This window comes from Anomaloglossus baeobatrachus, chromosome 4 (assembly GCF_048569485.1).
Source record: "Anomaloglossus baeobatrachus isolate aAnoBae1 chromosome 4, aAnoBae1.hap1, whole genome shotgun sequence".
NCBI classification, from domain to species: domain Eukaryota; kingdom Metazoa; phylum Chordata; class Amphibia; order Anura; family Aromobatidae; genus Anomaloglossus; species Anomaloglossus baeobatrachus.
The window spans coordinates 49,415,343-49,436,055 of record NC_134356.1 but is presented as its reverse complement, the minus strand read 5'-3'; the positions used below and the strand labels follow the sequence as shown (position 1 = coordinate 49,436,055).

The window sequence follows — 20,713 nt, the reverse complement described above, 5'->3', positions numbered from 1 at the left end:
GGTGATTGGCTACTTGTGACTGCTGCTGATAGTGATTGGCTGCAGTGGTCATTTGAATGATGGATGTGCCTTCATCGCAGGGATCACTAGTGTGGCAGTAGAATCTGGAATGAATATGTGAGTATTGCTTATTTTATTTATATATTATTTATATTTCCTGCAATTAGCTCGTTTTGGAAAAATCCTAGAGAATCCCTTTAACTCCTTGAGACATCTTTTCTGTTAATTCTCAAATAGAAAATGAATGAATGAAGTAATACATAAAGAGAAGATGAGTTACAGGTCAGCTCTATCACTCATGAGTCTGGGGAAAAAAACTATATATTTAGAAAGAAAAAATGTTGTCAGATCGCAAATGACTGCGCTGATCGATTATTAAACACTCTGCCTGATCCCAGTGAGAATTGCCGCATGTCCCTGTGTATGTACAGTATAGGGAAAATAGGTGTGTGTACATAAGGCACCAGTAGTCCTGTAATTATAAAATATAAAGAAGTATACGGAATGGATAGACTGGGAAAAATAACCTTTATTGAATGAGACAACACACAAGGACATTAAAAAAAAATTAAAGAGGCCAAAAAATAGGGGAGATTATTTTTATTGTATAAAAGGTCACACCCCTGCTGAAGCCACTGCACGTGGGTGGCGAAACGCCTGGGGAAAATTCTGCTTTCCCCTACTTTTTGCCTAGTTGCTCTTTTATGGTCCCACGTTAGTATTTATGTTTGATTTCATCTTGAATTGAGGTTTATCTTTGTCATACAACCTTAATTCAAGATGAAACCAAACAAAATTTCTGATGTGTGACCATAGAAGAGCAACTAGGAAAAAAGTGGGGAGAAATCAGAATTTTTCACACTCGTTTCGCCACATGCAGTGGCTCCTTCAGGGGTGTGACCTTTTATACATGTTTTATTTTATTAGGACAGGTCTGCTTTTTGATATATGTTATATATGCTTTACCATATGTATTGCTATTTATTGTAGACATCAATTCAATATGAAATAAAAAAAAAATTTGATGTGTGACCATAGAAGAGCAACTAAAAAAAAAAGTAGGGAGAAAGCAGAATTTTCCCACACGTTTCGCCACATGAAGTGGCTTCTTCAGGGGTGTGATCTTTTATACATGTTTTATTTTATTAGGACAGGTCTGCTTTTTTATATATGCCTTACCATATGTATTGCTATTTACTGTAGACATCTTTCATTGCTTATGCTGTTTTTACTGTCCTGTTTTACCTAGTGATATTGTACTTTATCTGGCCCCCTCTCTGACCATTTGGCAGATAGTTGGTGTTTCCATATTTACTTCAATATGGACCCTACTCAGGCAAAATTTTAATTGTTTATGTCCTTGTGTGCACTGTCTTATTCAATAAAGATTCTTTATGCACTCTGTCCATTCTGTATATACCTATATATTTTATAATTATGGGACTATTGGTGACTTATATACGTTCTCCTTTCTTCCTATATATGCTGTTTTTGGTGTATGGCACAGAACCCGTCCACATTGACAGTCCTGGTCCTCCCCTTTATTACGCTCCTGTATATGGCCATCTAGTGCTGATCTCTATATGTACACAGTAGGAAGGGCAGGTGAACAAAATGAGAGACCACCATATAAAGACCCCATTCAGTTGGAGGCAATACGTCTTCTTTATGCGACTCCATGACGGTATATGTCGGCTTCATTGCCATGTGACGTCATTGGCCCTTGATTATATAGCACCTTTTTAAATGGGACTGGATGCAAATGTGGTATACAGAATTCATTGTGATACTCAACAAGAGGCACTACAAGTCACACAATGGCTTATGAGTTTCATAACAGTTGGGTAGCCCCATATTGCTTGAGAAAGTGGATTCAATATAAAGGGTCCCGTAGGGGCCACTAATATCAATACAAAGGAGACCACACTGAAAACGAAATGAGCCCCACCCAATTACCCCAGTCAGTCGCCTTAACACCCCTATTACATAAGAATGGTAACCATAAAGTGTACAGTTCACGTAAACCCACTTACACATATGACACTTATTTTAGTGATATAAGTCAAAAATAGAAATCTTCTTGCAAAATTTTGGTTTCTCGCTTCCTAGTTGCTGTAGGTTAGACCCAGGTCACAGACTGGACGGTGAGGTGGTCTTTCCCTAGAAGCCCTTGGAGTCAGTCCGGCTCTGGATGTGGGAGATTTCAAGTACTGGAAGCAGAAGCTGGAATGCATCTTGAATATAGGAAGCGCTGTTTGATGCCTGTGAAGGAAACACGAAGGAATGGGGTCAGCAGCGGTGAGAAGGGCATCACTAAAATGTTCAAACCGTCACCAGGATTTCATCATAATATGTTATTAAAAAAATACTAGCCTTTCTAATCTCCTGAGACAACTTACTTCTTCTTTGCTAAATGTTTAGTGTGGTACACACTATGATAATAAACAGCACAATGACTACTTTTCACCCCGTAAATAAGCCAATTGACTGATTAAAAGTTTGTAGACACCTATGATGCTACAGGACATAGCTTAGTTTAGCAAATCCCTATTGTCAATTTATTTTCATTTTTTTATCTCGAGGTGCCGTCATTTTTCTCAAAGCCTTTTTCATTATTTAGTTCAGTTATAATGTTCGGTTTGGTACACACCATGATAACAAACAGCACAATTACTACTTTTCACCCCGTAAATAAGCCAACTGACTGATTAAAAGTTTGTACACACCTATGATGCTAATTACAGGACACCTCTTAGTTCTGCAAATCCCAATGGTCAATTTATTTCATTTTTTTTAAGGGGTGCTGTCATTTCTCTCCAGGCCATTTTCATTATTCTGTTCAGTTATAATGTTCAGTTTGGTACACACCATGATAACAAACAGCACAATGACTACTTTTCACCCTGTAAATAGGGCGACTGATTGATTTCAAGTTTGTAGACACATGATGCTAATTGTAGGACATACCTTCGTTTAGCAAATCCCTATCAATTTATTTTCAATCTTTTCTAGGGGTGGCATCATTTTCTACAAGCTTTTTTCATTATTTTTTTTGTTGAGCCACAATTCAGAAGCAAGGTCTGATTTTCATTAGTTGAAGTTCAGTAAATTTAACCCCTTTACAACCAACAACGTACAAATACGTCCTTGGTCATGTCCGGGTGGTTACTACCGGCTGCCATGGTGAGCCTGCGGTGATCCCCCACATATTTTTGCTGATTTGAACAGCAGACATTTGTGGCTAACAGGTGCAGGTGGATCCGCAATCTACCCGCACCTGTTAACCCCTTAGATCGCGCTGTCAAAATGTGACAGTGTGATTTAAATGGCTGCGGCGGGGAACGGTCATGCTATTGATGGGTCATGTGATGACCCCTGTTGCTATCATGATGTATTTCTGGTTAGAGCTGCTGCACTGTCGGCTCTAACAGGAATGCAGCATTTCTGTTAATCAGAGCTATGCAGCTCTGATCAACAGAAATGCACAAGCGATCGGACAGTGCAGTGATAAAGTCCCCTAAGGGGGCTACTAAAATAAAGAAAAAAAAAGTTTTTAAGAATATGAAAAAAAAAAAATCTAAACGTTCAAATCACCCCCATTTGCCTCATTGAAAATAAAACAGTTAAAAAATAAAAAATATATACATATTTGGTATCGCTGAGTTCAGAACTGCCCGATCTATCAAATTATAACATCAATTAATCTGATCGGTATATGGTGTGGCGAGAAAAAAAATCCAAACACCAAAATTATGTTTTTTAAAAATGCAATATGAGGCAATCAAAAAATGGTATAATTAAAAACATCAGCTCAAGACGCAAAAAATAAGGTGTCACTGAGCCCCAGAACCTGAAAAACGAGAATGCTACAAGTCTCGGAAAATGGCGCCAAAAGTGCAATTTTTTTTTTGACAAACTTCTGATTTTTTTAAGCCCATTAGATACAGTCATATGAAAATATTTGGGCACCCCTATTAATGTTAACCTTTTTTCTTTATAACAATTTGGGGTTTTGCAGCAGCTATTTCAGGTTCATATATCTAATAACTGATGGACTGAGTAATATTTCTGGATTGAAATAAGGTTTATTGTACTAACAGAAATGTGCAATCCGCATTTAAACAAAATTTAACCGGTGCAAAAGTATGGGCACCCATATCAATTTCTTGATTTGAACACTCCTAACTACTTTTTACTGACTTACTGAAGCAATAAATTGGTTTTCTAACCTCATTGAGCTTTGAACTTCATAGGCAGGTGTATCCAATCATGAGAAGAAGGGAATTTTGTTTACTTACCGTAAATTCCTTTTCTTCTAGCTCCAATTGGGAGACCCAGACAATTGGGTGTATAGCTTCTGCCTCCGGAGGCCACACAAAGTATTACACTTAAAAGTGTAAACCCCTCCCCTCTGCCTATACACCCCCCCGTGCATCACGGGCTCCTCAGTTTTGGTGCAAAAGCAGGAAGGAGGAAACTTATAAATTGGTCTAAGGTAAATTCAATCCGAAGGATGTTCGGAAAACTGAAACCATGAACCCAGAACAATTCAACATGAACAACATGTGTACACAAAAGAACAACAGCCCGAAGGGAACAGGGGCGGGTGCTGGGTCTCCCAATTGGAGCTAGAAGAAAAGGAATTTACGGTAAGTAAACAAAATTCCCTTCTTCTTTGTCGCTCCATTGGGAGACCCAGACAATTGGGACGTCCAAAAGCAGTCCCTGGGTGGGTAAAAGAATACCTCGGTAATAGAGCCGTAAAACGGCCCCTTCCTACAGGTGGGCAACCGCCGCCTGAAGGACTCGCCTACCTAGGCTGGCATCTGCCGAAGCGTAGGTATGCACCTGATAGTGTTTCGTGAAAGTGTGCAGACTCGACCAGGTAGCCGCCTGACACACCTGCTGAGCCGTAGCCTGGTGCCGCAATGCCCAGGACGCACCCACGGCTCTGGTAGAATGGGCTTTCAGCCCTGAAGGAACCTGAAGCCCAGAAGAACGGTAGGCTTCAAGAATTGGTTCCTTGATCCACCGAGCCAAGGTTGACTTGGAAGCCTGCGACCCTTTACGCTGGCCAGCGACAAGGACAAAGAGCGCATCCGAGCGGCGCCGTACGAGAAATGTAGAGTCTAAGTGCTCTCACAAGATCTAACAAGTGCAAATCCTTTTCACATTGGTGAACTGGATGAGGGCAAAAAGAAGGTAAGGAGATATCCTGATTGAGATGAAAAGGGGATACCACCTTAGGGAGAAATTCCGGAACCGGACGCAGAACCACCTTGTCCTGGTGAAACACCAGGAAGGGGGCTTTGCATGACAATGCAGCTAGCTCAGACACTCTCCGAAGTGATGTGACTGCCACTAGGAAGACCACCTTCTGCGAAAGGCGTAAAAGAGAAATATCTCTCATTGGCTCGAAAGGTGGTTTCTGAAGAGCCGTTAGCACCCTGTTCAGATCCCAGGGTTCTAGCGGACGCTTGTAAGGAGGGACTATGTGGCAAACTCCCTGCAGGAACGTGCGGACCTGCGGAAGCCTGGCTAGACGCTTTTGAAAAAACACAGAGAGCGCCGAGACTTGTCCCTTAATAGAGCCGAGAGACAAACCCTTTTCCATTCCAGATTGAAGGAAGGACAGAAAAGTGGGCAAGGCAAATGGCCAGGGAGTAAAACCCTGATCAGAGCACCAGGATAAGAAGATCCTCCACGTCCTGTGGTAGATCTTGGCGGACGTTGGTTTCCTGGCCTGTCTCATAGTGGCAATGACCTCTTGAGATAACCCTGAAGACGCTAGGATCCAGGACTCAATGGCCACACAGTCAGGTTGAGGGCCACAGAATTCAGATGGAAAAATGGCCCTTGAGACAGTAAGTCTGGACGGTCTGGTAGTGCCCACGGTTGACCCACCGTGAGATGCCACAGATCCGGATACCACGACCTCCTTGGCCAGTCTGGGGCGATGAGGATGGCGCGGCGGCAGTCGGACCTGATCTTGCGTAATACTCTGGGCAGTAGTGCCAGAGGAGGGAATACATACGGCAGCCGAAACTGCGACCAATCCTGAACTAATGCGTCTGCCGCCAGCGCTTTGTGATCTTGAGACCGTGCCATGAATGCCGGGACCTTGTTGTTGTGCCGGGACGCTATTAGGTCGACGTCCGGCTTCCCCCAGCGGCAACAGATCTCTTGAAACACGTCCGGGTGAAGAGACCATTCCCCTGCGTCCATGCCCTGGCGACTGAGAAAGTCTGCTTCCCAGTTTTCTACGCCCGGGATGTGAACTGCGGAGATGGTGGAGGCTGTGGCTTCCACCCACAGCAGAATCCGCCGAACTTCCTGGAAGGCTTGCCGACTGCGTGTGCCGCCTTGGTGGTTGATGTATGCCACCGCCGTGGCGTTGTCCGACTGAATTCGGATCTGCCTGCCTTCCAGCCACGGCTGGAACGCCTTTAGGGCTAGATACACTGCCCTTATCTCCAGAACATTGATCTGAAGGGAGGACTCTGGCTGAGTCCAGGTACCCTGAGCCCTGTGGTGGAGGAAGACCGCTCCCCACCCTGTCAGACTCGCGTCCGTCGTGACCACAGCCCAGGATGGGGGTAGGAATGATTTCCCCTTCGACAAAGACGTGGGAAGAAGCCACCACTGAAGGGAGGCCTTGGCTGCCCGAGAAAGGGAGACGTTCCTGTCGAGGGATGTCGACTTCCTGTCCCATTTGCGGAGAATGTCCCATTGAAGTGGACGCAGATGAAACTGCGCAAATGGAACTGCCTCCATTGCTGCCACCATCTTCCCTAGGAAGTGCATGAGGCGCCTCAAGGGGTGCGACTGGGCTCGAAGGAGAGATTGCACCCCTGTCCGTAGTGAACGCTGTTTGTCCAGCGGAAGTTTCACTATCGCTGAGAGAGTATGAAACTCCATCCCGAGATATGTCAGCGATTGGGTCGGTGTCAATTTTGACTTTGGGAAATTGATGATCCACCCGAATTTCTGGAGAGTCTCCAGAGCAATGTTCAGGCTGTGTTGGCATGCCACCCGAGAGGGGGCCTTGACCAGGAGATCGTCTAAGTAAGGGATCACCGAGTGTCCCTGAGAGTGTAGGACTGCTACCACTGTTGCCATGACCTTGGTGAAGACCCGTGGGGCTGACGCCAGGCCGAAAGGCAGCGCCACGAACTGAAGGTGTTCGTCCCCGATGGCGAAACGCAGGAAGCGCTGATGCTCTGGTGCAATCGGTACGTGGAGATAAGCATCCCTGATGTCGATTGATGCTAGGAAGTCTCCTTGGGACATCGAGGCGATGACGGAGCGGAGAGATTCCATCCGGAACCGCCTGGTTTTCACGTGTTTGTTGAGCAGTTTGAGGTCGAGAACGGGACGGAAAGATCCGTCCTTTTTTGGCACCACAAACAAGTTGGAGTAAAAACCGTGACCCCATTGCTGAAGGGGAACAGGGATCACCACTCCTTCTGCCTTCAGAGTGCTCACCGCCTGAAGAAGAGCGTCGGCTCGCTCGGGGGGCGGAGATGTTCTGAAGAAACGAGTCGGAGGACGAGAGCGGAACTCTATCCTGTAACCGTGAGACAGAATGTCTCTCACCCATCGGTCTTGGACATGTGGCAACCAGGCGTCGCAAAAGCGGGAGAGCCTGCCACCGACCGAGGATGCGGTTTGGGGAGGCCGAAAGTCATGAGGAGGCCGCTTTGGGAGCGGTTCCTCCGGCGGTCTTTTTAGGACGTGACTTAGACCGCCATGAATCAGAGTTCCTCTGACCCTTCTGTGGCCTGTTGGACGAGGAGAATTGAGACCTGGCTGATGGCCGAAAGGACCGAAATCTCGATTGTACCTTCCGTTGTTGAGGTCTGTTTGGTTTGGACTGGGGTAAGGACGAGTCCTTTCCCTTGGATTGTTTAATGATTTCATCCAATTGCTCGCCAAACAGGCGTTCGCCAGAAAATGGCAAACCGGTTAAGAACTTTTTGGAAGCAGAGTCTGCCTTCCATTCACGTAGCCACATGGCCCTGCGGACTGCCACCGAATTGGCGGATGCTACCGCCGTACGGCTCGCAGAGTCCAGGACAGCATTCATGGCGTAGGACGCAAACGCCGACGCCTGAGAGGTTAAGGACACAACCTGCGGAGTAGAGGCACGTGTGACTGCATTAATCTCAGACTGACAAGCTGAGATAGCTTGGAGTGCCCATACGGCTGCGAATGCCGGAGCAAAGGACGCGCCGATAGCTTCATAGATGGATTTCATCAGGAGCTCTATCTGCCTGTCAGTGGCATCCTTGAGTGATGCACCGTCTGCCACTGCAACTATGGATCTAGCCGCCAGTCTAGAGACTGGAGGATCCACCTTGGGACACTGAGCCCAACCCTTGACAACGTCAGAGGGGAAGGGATAACGTGTGTCATTAAGGCGCTTAGTAAAGCGCTTATCTGGAAAAGCTCAGTGTTTCTGGACTGTATCTCTGAAGTCGGAGTGATCAAGAAACGCACTCCGTGTACGTTTGGGAAACCTAAAATGGAATTTCTCCTGCTGAGAAGCTGACTCCTCAATCTGAGGAGTTGGGGGAGAAAGATCCAACACCTGATTGATGGACGCTATAAGGTCATTTACTATGGCGTCCCCTTCAGGTGTATCAAGGTTGAGAGCGGCGTCAGAATCAGAGCCCTGATCTGCCACCTCCGCTTCATCCTCCAGAGAGTCCTCATGCTGAGACCCTGAACACTGTCATGAAGTCGAGGGAAGCTCCCGGCGAGCCCGCTTAGCCGGTCTGGGACTGCGGTCTGTGTCAGAGTCCTCACCGTGGGACCTATGAGTCGCCCCAGGAGCACTTTGCTGCGCCGACCGAGGGGGGGCTGAGGGCAATGATTCAACAGTGCCCGGGGCCTGTGTTACAGGTCTGGACTGCAAAGCTTCTAGTATCTTAGCAGACCATCTATCCATAGACTCAGAAAGTTTGTCAGCGAATACTGCAAACTCTGTCCCTGTCACCTGGACAGTGGCAGCAGGTGGTTCCACCTGGGCCGAGGGTCCCACCAGTGGCAGAGGCTCCGGCTGAGTGAGTGTCACAGGGGCCGAGCATTGCACACAATGAGGGTAGGTGGAACCTGCAGGTAGCATAGCCGCACATGAGGTACAGGTTGCAAAGTAAGCCTGTGCCTTGGCACCCTTGCTTTTTGCGGACGACATGCTGTTGTCTCCTCTTAGAGCAATCAGAGAGGGTATATAGCCAAAGCACTAGTGCGGCCGTACAGAGTAAATGTATACAATATAAGCATATAAATATACACTTCGGCACGGTGCTCAGTGAGGGGGGAGGAGGATACTAAGTATGCTCCAGCCCTCAGCGCTGACGTCCAGTGCAGCGTCCCGCCCTTACCCCTGACTGGCAGGCCCGGGGGCGGGAATATGCGGTACTAGGCCGCAAAAGCCGGGTACTAAAGTTATAAGCGCGGCCGGCAAACAAGCGCGGTCAGCGCGGTAGTCCCGGCGCACAAACACAACCAGCAGCTGCTGCAGCGTCCATTAGACAGGCGCTCTATGCGCCGTCCCCAAGGGGATACAGAGTACCTCAGAGGAGCAGGGCCTGTCCCTGACGATACCCGGTCTCCTGTCCAGCAGATTCCCTCAGGGGCTGCGGAGGGAGCACGGTCCCAGTGCCTGGTGACCGATTAGGATCCCACTTCACCCAGAGCCCCTAAGGGATGGGGAAGGAAAACAGCATGTGGCTCCAGCCTTTGTACCCGCAATGGGTACCTCAACCTTAACAACACCGCCGACCAGAGTGGGGTGAGAAGGGAGCATGCCGGGGGCCCTGTTATGGGCCCTCTTTTCTTCCATCCGATATAGTCAGCAGCTGCTGCTGACCAAATTGTGGAGCTTGCGTGCATGTGTGCCTCCTTCAACACAAAGCATAAAAACTGAGGAGCCCGTGATGCACGGGGGGGTGTATAGGCAGAGGGGAGGGGTTTACACTTTTAAGTGTAATACTTTGTGTGGCCTCCGGAGGCAGAAGCTATACACCCAATTGTCTGGGTCTCCCAATGGAGCGACAAAGAAAAGGTATTTAAGGTGGCCACTTGCAAGTTGTTCTCCTATTTGAATCTACTATGAAGAGTGACATCATGGGCTCCTCAAAACAACTCTCAAATGATCTGAAAACAAATATTATTCAACATAGTTGTTCAGGGGAAGGTACAAAAAGTTGTCTCAGAGATTTAAACTGTCAGTTTCCACTGTGAGGAACATAGTAAGGAAATGGAAGAACACAGGTACAGTTCTTGTTAAGCCCAGAAGTGGCAGGCCAAGAAAAATATCAGAAAGGCAGAGAAGAAGAATGGTGAGAACAGTCAAGGACAATCCACAGACCACCTCCAAAGACCTGCAGCATCATCTTGCTGCAGATGGTGTCACTGTGCATCAGTCAACAATACAGCGCACTTTGCACAAGGAGAAGCTATATGGGAGAGTGATGTGAAAGAAGCAGTTTCTGCAAGCACGCCACAAACAGAGTCGCCTGAGGTATGCAAAAGCACATTTGGACAAGCCAGATACATTTTGAAAGAAGGTCCTGTGGACTGATGAAACAAAGATTGAGTTGTTTGGTCATACAAAAAGGCGTTATGCATGGAGGCAAAAAAACACGGCCTTCCAAGAAAAGCACTTGCTACCCACAGTAAAATTTGGTGGAGGTTCCATCATGCTTTGGGGCTGTGTGGCCAATGACGCCACCGGGAATCTTGTTAAAATTGAGGGTCGCATGGATTCAATTCAGTATCAGCAGATTCTTGACAATAATGTGTAAGAATCAGTGACGAAGTTGAAGTTACGCAGGGGATGGATATTTCAGCAAGACAATGATCCAAAACACCGCTCCAAATCTACTCAGGCATTCATGCAGAGGAACAATTACAATGTTCTGGAATGGCCATCCCAGTCCCCAGACCTGAATATCATTGAACATCTGTGGGATGATTTGAAGCGTGCTGTCCATGCTCGGCGACCATCAAACGTAACTGAACTGGAATTGTTTTGTAAACAGGAATGGTCAAATATACCTTCATCCAGGATCCAGGAACTCATTAAAAGCTACAGGAAGCGACTAGAGGCTGTGATTTTTGCAAAAGGAGGATCTACAAAATATTACTGTCACTTTTATGTTGAGGTGCCCATACTTTTGCATTGGTCAAATTTTGTTTTAAATGCGGATTGCACATTTTCTGTTAGTACAATAAACCTCATTTCAATCCAGAAATATTACTCAGTCCATCAGTTATTAGATATATGAAACTGAGATAGCTGTTGCAAAACCCCAAATTGTTATAAAGAAAAAGGTTAACATTAATAGGGGTGCCTAAACTTTTTCATATGACTGTATAAGTAAACCTATACATGTTTGGTGTCTACAAACTCGCACCGACCTGAGGCATCACACCAACGCATCAGTTTTACCATATAGTGAACGTGGTGAATAAAACATCCCAAAAACAATTGTGAAATTGCGCTTTTTTTGCAATTACACCACACTTGGATTTTTTCCCCCATTTTCTAGTACATCATATGATAAAACTAATGATTTCTTTCAAAAGTACAACGCATCCCGCTAAAAAACAAGCCCTCGTATGGCAAGATTGACAAAAAAAATTAAAAAAATTAGGGCTCGCGGAACAAAAAACAAAAATGGAAAAATCGCTGGAAGTAAAGGGGTTAAACTGAAAATGCCATTTGTCAGTTTCAAGTTATTTTAGTGACCACTGTTGTTTTTTTTTTTGTACTTTAACAGAAGAGTAACAACAATTTTGTCCACGTGTGTATTTACACTTGTATGTAATAAATGTGCTTTGGGGGATAATCGCTTTACTATGAAAGGGGTGATCCAGGACTGTGATACTGATGGCATCATGAATATCAGATCAGTGGTGGGACCACCAGGTCCTGCGGCCCCCGGATGTGGTGGCTGTTCTCATGTCGTGCACTTGATCTCCCCCTGGTGGTGGTTGCAGGTAGTGGAGACAATATTCCAGTATTCTCTTACCATAGCAGCATTGCACCCCACATCTATATACAGTAATACATATAGAAACAGACTCACCTCTAGAAAAACTCCTGTGATTAATGGATTCAGGATGTCCGACTTTTCAGATGCCTGGAAATAGCATAAACATTAGGCGACCACACACAAGACGAATGTTGGCTGAACCCGTCTATATATCGGTGGCCGACCATCTATTGTGCATCCAATGTCAGTTAATTAGGAAAGTTACCAATAGCAAACAGTACCCAACAATACTATTCTGCAAGAGTTAGGGACCATCCGGATTAGGGTGCACCTTGTCGCGGCTGGATGGCTCTCTCTTTCGTTTCATTGGGGGACACAGAACCGTGGCACCTAGAGGGGAGGACACAGGACCTGGGTAAGCGCAGCTTTAACCCTTTCCTCTGCCTAGAGTCTCCTCTTTTCACCCCCCCCCACTCCTGCCTCGTCCCTTGCAACGCTAGTAAGAGAAGCAGGACAGCCATGCCTAACCCAAAATCCTTCCGGCACAATCAGGTCCCCATCATAATGTATTTTGCATGCGCCTCCTGCAAAACTAAATGCTCCCAGGGCCAGGCCGCACCCCTATGCTCGGACTGTACCCCAGACCTGCAACTCGCCCAGGAGCCCTCTGACGCCGCAGCTGTCGACGACACTCCTGGCCCCAGTGCGCCGCCTCCCCCGGAATGGTTGGCTTCACTGTCCCAGTCTGTAGAGTCTATCTCCAGGTCATCACAGACCATAGTGCAAGCTTTGCAGCTTCTTCCTGCACCCGGCCATGACTCCCGGGAGCGGGCAGATGGCGATAATCACTCTGATCTAGGGACCTCTACAAGAGCGCAGAATCGCGCCCGCCAGGCCTCTTCTTCAAGTTCATCTCAACGGTCCCTCTCACCACCGGGAGCTGACCACCGCTCGTCCCCGGACACATCCGATGTCTCAGGTGAGGACTCAGACGAGGGGTTTCAGCTCCATTCAGATCAGACGGCGGACATACGGCGCATGGTGGACAGCCTGGTCGAGGCGGTAAGTCAAACACTCAAGATCCAGGACGACCCTGTCTCCACCCAGGGCACGCACATCTCCTTTAAGAGGACGAAACGATCAGTCATCCAGAATTCACTGAGATACTGTGGAAACAGACAGCAGCCAGACAAGAACTTCAACAACCGTAAGTACATAGACTTACATTTCCCCTTCTCCGAGGAACTCCGGAAGGAATGAGCAGACTCCCCGATAGTCGACCCACCAGTGTGTCCCCCAATGAAAACTCCGAGAAAGATTTTACGGTGAGTACACAAAAATCCTGCTTTTACACTCCTTTAATCAAAATTGTTTCAATTGGGTGCTCGGTTATTTACATGCACTATTGCTATTTCTTTACTTACTGCAGGGTATTTGCTCATTTTGCTTTTATACTAGGGTTTATTCTGCAAATTTAAAAACAAAAAGATAGGGAGACTGCCACCTAGTGGCCAATCTACTGTATTAAAAAATCCTGGAAATGAATTAGATGAGGGCAAGAAGTTAATAAAATCAGTCTGTCTATCTATCCATCTGTCTATCTATATATATCCTTCTATCCATCTATCTATTCCTCTATCCATCCATTCCTCTATCTATTCCTCTATCTATCTATCCATCTATCTATCCCTTTATCTATCTATCTATCTAATCTATCTATTCCTCTATCTATCCATCTATCCCTCTATCTATCTATCTATCCCTCTATCTATCTATATATATATCCCTCTATCTATATATATCCTTCTATCCATCTATCTATCTATCTATTCCTCTATCTATCTATCTCTATCTATTTATCTATTCCTCTATCTATCCATCCCTCTATCTATCTATCTGTCTGTCTATCTATCTATCCCTCTATCTATCTGTTAAAGATAAGGCAGGGGTACTGTCAGGGTGCACAAGGAATGTTTTTTTACTTATTATACAGCTACGAATTCTGCTATTTGCTATTATGTATGAACCGCCTAAATGTTTGTACAGACCAACTATATTATGAAAGGTATAAAATAAAAGAACACTCTGGGAGGACCCTGGGGATTGTTGGACATCACATTCCTGGGTATTTCTTCTATTGTAACTGGCAGATATCTGAATCCTAGAAACTTCTACATTGGACTGAGATCCACTCTCACATTATATTATGGGATATATATATATATATATATATATATATATATATATATATATATATATATAGTATATGCATATGTATGTCCATGTCCTGGGTTCGAATGTTACTGTAGCACCGACGTCCCTACACGACTTACCGTCCCGGCAGGGTTGCGTCCTCTCCCGGCCTTCCACATGTGCTGCTGCCTCCTTCCCCTCCCGGGACCTGTGCACGCAGCCCAGGTCTCCTGGGAGTGTGCTTAGGGCATGCGCGCACACACACCAACCCTCCTCCTAAAAGGGCTGCTGTGCTATTTCCAGGAAATGCCTCTCAGCCTATGGCCGAGAGGCGCTATGTTTTTAAGGCACCCTCCCAATAGGGGAGGTGCCTGCACAACTCCTTTAGTTAGTCAGTGCCCTGTCTGTCTAGCTAGTTTTCAGGTCTCATTACTCCTGCACCTGAGTCTGCCTTCCCATACCTGTCTGTCACTGCCGTGCCGACCATACCTGTCCGTGCCTACCTGCCCCGGTCTTCTCACCTGTACCTGCCTGCATTTCTATCTATATCTGAGTGGGTCAGCTGCCACAGTCCCAGTCACAGCCTTGGGAGTGGTACCTGTTGTTTGCCTCGCGGTGGGCGCTTAGTTAAGCCGATCTCATTAAGGGGTAAGCCTAGCTCCCCCTGTGATCCAGTGGGTCCACTAATGCTACTTTATGCCCCTACACCGGTCACAAGCATTACAATTACTTACCCCTGCGGCTGTAAGGAGAGAGGTCATCCTCTTTGATAGCTGTGACAGCTCCCTGCACAGTGCAACAGTCATTCTGGTGGTGAGAATATTAAGAAATTTAAATAAAACTTTAAAGTCTGATAAATAAACCTTCTTCCCATACGTTCTATCAGGGTATTTGGAGGTAACAATGTGGTGATCCCCAATGGGGACTTTCTTAATGAGAACGGTCATCCGATTAGCAGTGTGGCCTGTGTATACAGTATGTGGACAGCTTAAAGACATTTATCCAGAATCAGGGAATGGGGTAAATTTTCCATTGCTCCAACTGTGGCAGTCAGATGTTCATTGTGACCGCTGCAGCCAATCACTGGTCTCAGTATGCAGAACATGCGGTCATCACCACTGAGGTTAGTGATTGACATACTTGATCGCTGCAAGGAGAAACCAGCGGGGACCACAGTGGAGCAGTGGGGGATTGAAGAGGGGAGTAAAGGTTTTTTATATATTTAACCCATTCCCTTCTACATTCAGGTCCTATAAGTTGATCAATAAATAAATTTAGCCTCTAAGCAAACAGTGACGACCGCTATATAAATGGATTTGAACCTTACTGTGATAGGGCCTTGCCCCTCGACACTGCCGGCACTTGTGTGTCACCGTGCAGAATTAGAGCAGCCGTCTTGTGGAAGATTTCTATGGCACAGGCCGTTTGCTCAGCGAGGCTACGAATGGCAAATTCATGGATATCCTGGCAAAAGAGAAGAGGACATTAGTGTGACCTACCATAGTCACATTTATCACTACTCCATGCAGATACCATTGAGGTCTTATAATAGGAGAGGAAATTCCTCCCTTAGTTACGTCATATAACCTGGTTGTGCACATTACTGTTATCGACATCAGCCGCTACAACCTATAGAAGAGCTGACATGACCCTGTATTACATGGCCGTGACATGCTGCAATGACTATGGACAGGATACACAGGAGTAGGGGAGATTAGAGGTCACAGCTATGGCTATGCACAGGATACACAGGAGTAGGGGAGATTAGAGGTCACAGCTATGGCTATGCACAGGACACACAGGAGTAGTCACAGCTATGGCTATGGACAGGTCACACAGGAATGGTGGAGATTGGAGGTCACAGCTATAGCTATGGACAGGTCACACAGGAGTAGTGGAGATTGGATGTCACAGCTATGGCTATGCACAGGACACACAGGAGTAGTCACAGCTATGGCTATGGAGAGGCTACATACTGTAGGAGTAGTGGAGATTAGAGGTCACAGCTTTGGCTACGGACAGGACACATAGGACTAGTCACAGCTATGACTATGGACAGGACACACAGGAGTAGGGGAGATTAGACGTCACAGCTATGGCTATGCACAGGACACACAGGAGTAGTCACAGCTATGGCTATGGACAGGTCACATAGGAATGGTGGAGATTGGAGGTCACAGCTATAGCTATGGACAGGTCACACAGGAGTAGTGGAGATTGGATGTCACAGCTATTGCTATGCACAGGACACACAGGAGTAGTCACAGCTATGGCTATGGAGAGGCTACATACTGTAGGAGTAGTGGAGATTAGAGGTCACAGCTTTGGCTACGGACAGGACACATAGGACTAGTCACAGCTATGACTATGGACAGGACACACAGGAGTAGGGGAGATTAGACGTCACAGCTATGGCTATGCACAGGACACACAGGAGTAGTCACAGCTATGGCTATGGACAGGTCACATAGGAGTAGGGGAGATTGGATGTCACAGCTATGGCTATGCACAGGACACACAGGAGTAGTCACAGCTATGGCTATGGACAGGTCACACAGGAGTAGGGGAGATTGGATGTCACAGCTATGGCTATGCACAGGACACACAGGAGTAGTCACAGCTATGGCTATGGAGAGGCTACATACTGTAGGAGTAGTGGAGATTAGAGGTCACAGCTTTGGCTACGGACAGGACACATAGGACTAGTCACAGCTATGACTATGGACAGGACACACAGGAGTAGGGGAGATTAGACGTCACAGCTATGGCTATGCACAGGACACACAGGAGTAGTCACAGCTATGGCTATGGAGAGGCTACATACTGTAGGAGTAGTGGAGATTAGAGGTCACAGCTTTGGCTACGGACAGGACACATAGGACTAGTCACAGCTATGACTATGGACAGGACACACAGGAGTAGTGGAGATTGGATGTCACAGCTATGGCTATGGACAGGCCACACAGGAGTAGGGAGATGTCACAGCTATTGCTATGGATTGGTCACAGAGGAGTAGTGGAGATTGGATGTCTCAGCTATAGCTATGGACAGGTCACACCAGAATAGAGGAGATTGGATGTCAACCCGCCCGATTCTTATTCCTATCTGTCAAGATCTAAGAGCTAGAAATAATTGGAAGTCAATTATCACTGCTCCGGCCATAGATATAACATACAGCTTGTGCTCCATTCTGGATCTACTGATGCTATTGACTTCAATGGAGGAAACTATATCATTAAAAACAAAAAATACGCATCAGCCAGGGCAAGATCCAATTACCCTCACTTTACCTCGATGGTGGGTTTCCCCTGTGGATCCGTCTCATCCTCCGCTCCCGCCACTTTCTCCTCCTCCTCGGCTTTAATCATCCAGTTGTAAGTGGCTTTTCGGGCCTGAAATGTCAAGAGACGTCAGCGAGCGAAAGTAATTACCGGAAGCTATAATCACATGGGGGAACCTTAGAGAACTGGGCTGATGGCCCAGAAAGGCAGCCGGGATAGAGATTAACATCACAGGGGTGGCAAGGGGATCCCAGGGCGACAAAGGGGTCCACATAAGATAAACGTTTAATGGCAGACAGGTACCTAGAGACAATGATCCCACCACGTGTCTAAAATTGGTCCCAAACTAATCTTATTTTTGCTTAAAGGCAGATTTATTTTTTTTTACCTAAATGCTTGCATGTGGGGCTCAAAAATAGTTTTTGTAATTATCTTTCATTAAAAATGGTTTCAATAGCATTTGTGTTGCACTGACTATTGCTGGCTACAGAATGAATTCGCTGAGAATCCCATCAGTGAGCTCATTTAGATTAAACTTTTTTATCTGTCTTTTTCTGATCTCCTCTCAGCTCATTTATGACCACAGACCCCATCAAAGTTGAATGTGCACAGAGCCTATAAGAAACAAATGGTGCAAAAATGTTAATGAAACCCAACTTCAAAAATTATTTTTAACCCAAAATACATGTATCTAATATATAAAGCTGAGTGTGTGTGTGTGTGTGTGTGTGTGTGTGTGTGTATGTATGTATGTCCGGAATTGGCATCCGCACCATCGCAGCTACAGCCACAAAATTTTGCACACTCACACTTCTGGACCCCGAGAGCGTCATAGGCTATGTTTCGAGGGGAAATTTTAACCCCACTCTTTACAGTTATTCGCCAAAAAACCTGCCTCCATTAAAGCGAATGGAGCTGGGAGCCACAGTGCAGCCAGAACTTCAGAAGAATGCGCAGCCACGCCCTTATATGGAATGTTGGCGTGTCACAATGCAGCCAGGGAAAGAGGCAGACACAGACAGGGAAAGAGACAGACACAAAGAGACAGACACAGACAAAGAGACAGACAGACAGGGAAAGAGAGGGAAAGAGACAGACAGGGAAAGAGAGGGAAAGTGACAGACAGGGAAAGAGACAGACAGGGAAAGTGACAGACAGGGAAAGTGACAGACAGGGAAAGTGACTGTATATATCTCTCTGTCTCTCTATCTTTGTCTGTCTGTCTCTTTCCCTGTCTGTCTCTGACTGTCTCTGTCTCTTTCTCCATCTGTCTCAATCTCTTTCCCTGTCTGTCTGTCTGTCTATCTATCTCTGTCACTTTCCCTGTCTGTCTCTTTCCCTCTCTTTCCCTGTCTGTCTGTCTGTTTCCCTGTGTCTGTCTCTTTACCTGTCTGTGTCTGTCTCTTAACCTGTTCTCTCTTTCCCTTTCTTTCCCTGTCTGTCTCTTTCCCTGTCAGTCTGTCTCTTTGTCTGTCTCTTTGTGTCTGTCTCTTTCCCTGTCTGTGTCTACCTCTTTCCCTGGCTGCATTGTGTCACGCCAACATTCCATATAAGGGCGTGGCTGCGCATTCTTCTGAAGTTCTGGCTGCACTGTGGCTCCCAGCTCCATTCGCTTTAATGGAGGCAGGTTTTTTGGCGAATAACTGTAAAGAGCGGGGTTAAAATGCCCCCTTGAAACATATAGGCTATGACGCTCTTGGGGTCCAGAAGTGTGAGTGTGCAAAATTTTGTGGCTGTAGCTGCGACGGTGCAGATGCCAATCCCGGACATACACACGCACACACACACCTGTAAACATACTGTGTGTGTGTTTATATATATATATATATATATATATATATATATATATATATATATATATATATATATATATATATATATATATATATATAAAAAAATAATGGCACTTTGAATACTGGGGAAAAAACGAAAGCCCAAAAAGAAAAAAACATCCAGACCTTAAGATGTATATATTACCCTATCTCCATATTATACAGCATAGAAGGGGTTAATATGGCTCCAAAGATAGCACTCGCTGGGCTATTTTTTGCAGCTATTCCCCCAACTCCCAATAACCATATGCACATACTCAGGTCGGCCCACAGTACATATTAATTTTATTAATGAAAGGCATTGGTGTCCGGCTGTGAAACATATGGATGAGACATGTAGCAATCCAACATGCCCAATCCTGGTTTCACCGATCACAGGGAGGAACTTTCAGACTTTGATTAATAGAAATCTGGATCTTCCGTGTTCTCAGACTTCAGATATACTCACATTTGTCAGTTTCTCCGGCCGCACTGAGATCTGCAACTCCTTGAACAAATCGGATATTTCTGCGACAAAATCTTCATCCGCTAAGGAAAAATAATATAGGAGAATTCAGGATCAGTATGGACACATCAGACCATGGAATGTTATTGTAATTTACCCCATTAGTTCAGGATCCTGGAGGATCAGTCCAGTCCTGTAAGCCAATGATTTCAGTGGAATCTATGTAATGCTCACCTTGCCCTGTGGTGGCGCTGTGGAGTAATTTAAAGGGAACCTGACATCAGAAATTTAGCTTTAAACCTAAAAGTTTCCCCCTCTGCAGCTCGTGGGCTGCATTCTAGTAAGGTTCCTGTACTTTTTGTGCCCCCTTTGAAACCAAATTAAACACTTTATAAAGTTGTACCTTTTTGTCTGCCATTCTTGTAAATTATCCACGGGGGCGGGCTCTCTTGCGTCCGTTGCTGTCTCTCCTGCAGATTGACGCCGTCCCCCATTGCTCCATTTCATATCTCAGGACGCCGCCCACTGCGCCCGAGGTCCCGTGCATGCAAGGACCGCTGGTGATGTGGTCGCAGGCACGAGATTATGGGCGGCGCTGTGGTGGCATCGCAAGTGACCGCCCATAATCTCGTGACCGCGATCTCTCCTCTGCCTCCAGCGTTCTGCGCAAGCGCTGGAAGATGACCCGACGTCACCTCCTTCCCATCCTGCCCTGCAGCAGGAAATAGATGGGAGGAGCGGAGCAGCACAGCACAGGATACGAGGAGACGCGGAGAGGATCTGAGCGACGTGCACAGTAAAAAAAACATGTAAAATCAAACAAAGACACACATTGTCTTCTGAAAAGTGAAAAGCACTAAATGTTTTTTGTTTTTTTTGTAACCTGTGCTGTGCTGCTCCGCTCCTCCCATCTATATCCTGCTGCAGGGCAGGATGGGAAGGAGGTGACGTCGGGTC

At 46.2% G+C, this 20,713-nt stretch overlaps 1 protein-coding gene across 1 annotated transcript in view; it reads right to left on the bottom strand.

Moving 5' to 3' along the window:
* Positions 1 to 783: 783 nt before the first annotated feature.
* FAM114A2 (family with sequence similarity 114 member A2) overlaps positions 784 to 20,713 on the bottom strand; it is a 56,529-nt gene continuing 36,599 nt past the window's right edge. Inside the window, exons 9-14 of the mRNA XM_075344315.1 lie at positions 19,760 to 19,839; positions 17,489 to 17,590; positions 15,526 to 15,662; positions 14,933 to 15,005; positions 12,099 to 12,152; positions 784 to 2,262 (exon numbers count right to left, since the gene is read on the bottom strand). Coding sequence (XP_075200430.1) covers positions 2,161 to 2,262; positions 12,099 to 12,152; positions 14,933 to 15,005; positions 15,526 to 15,662; positions 17,489 to 17,590; positions 19,760 to 19,839 — 548 coding nt within the window. The 3' untranslated portion in view covers positions 784 to 2,160. The remainder of the gene's footprint in view (positions 2,263 to 12,098; positions 12,153 to 14,932; positions 15,006 to 15,525; positions 15,663 to 17,488; positions 17,591 to 19,759; positions 19,840 to 20,713) is intronic.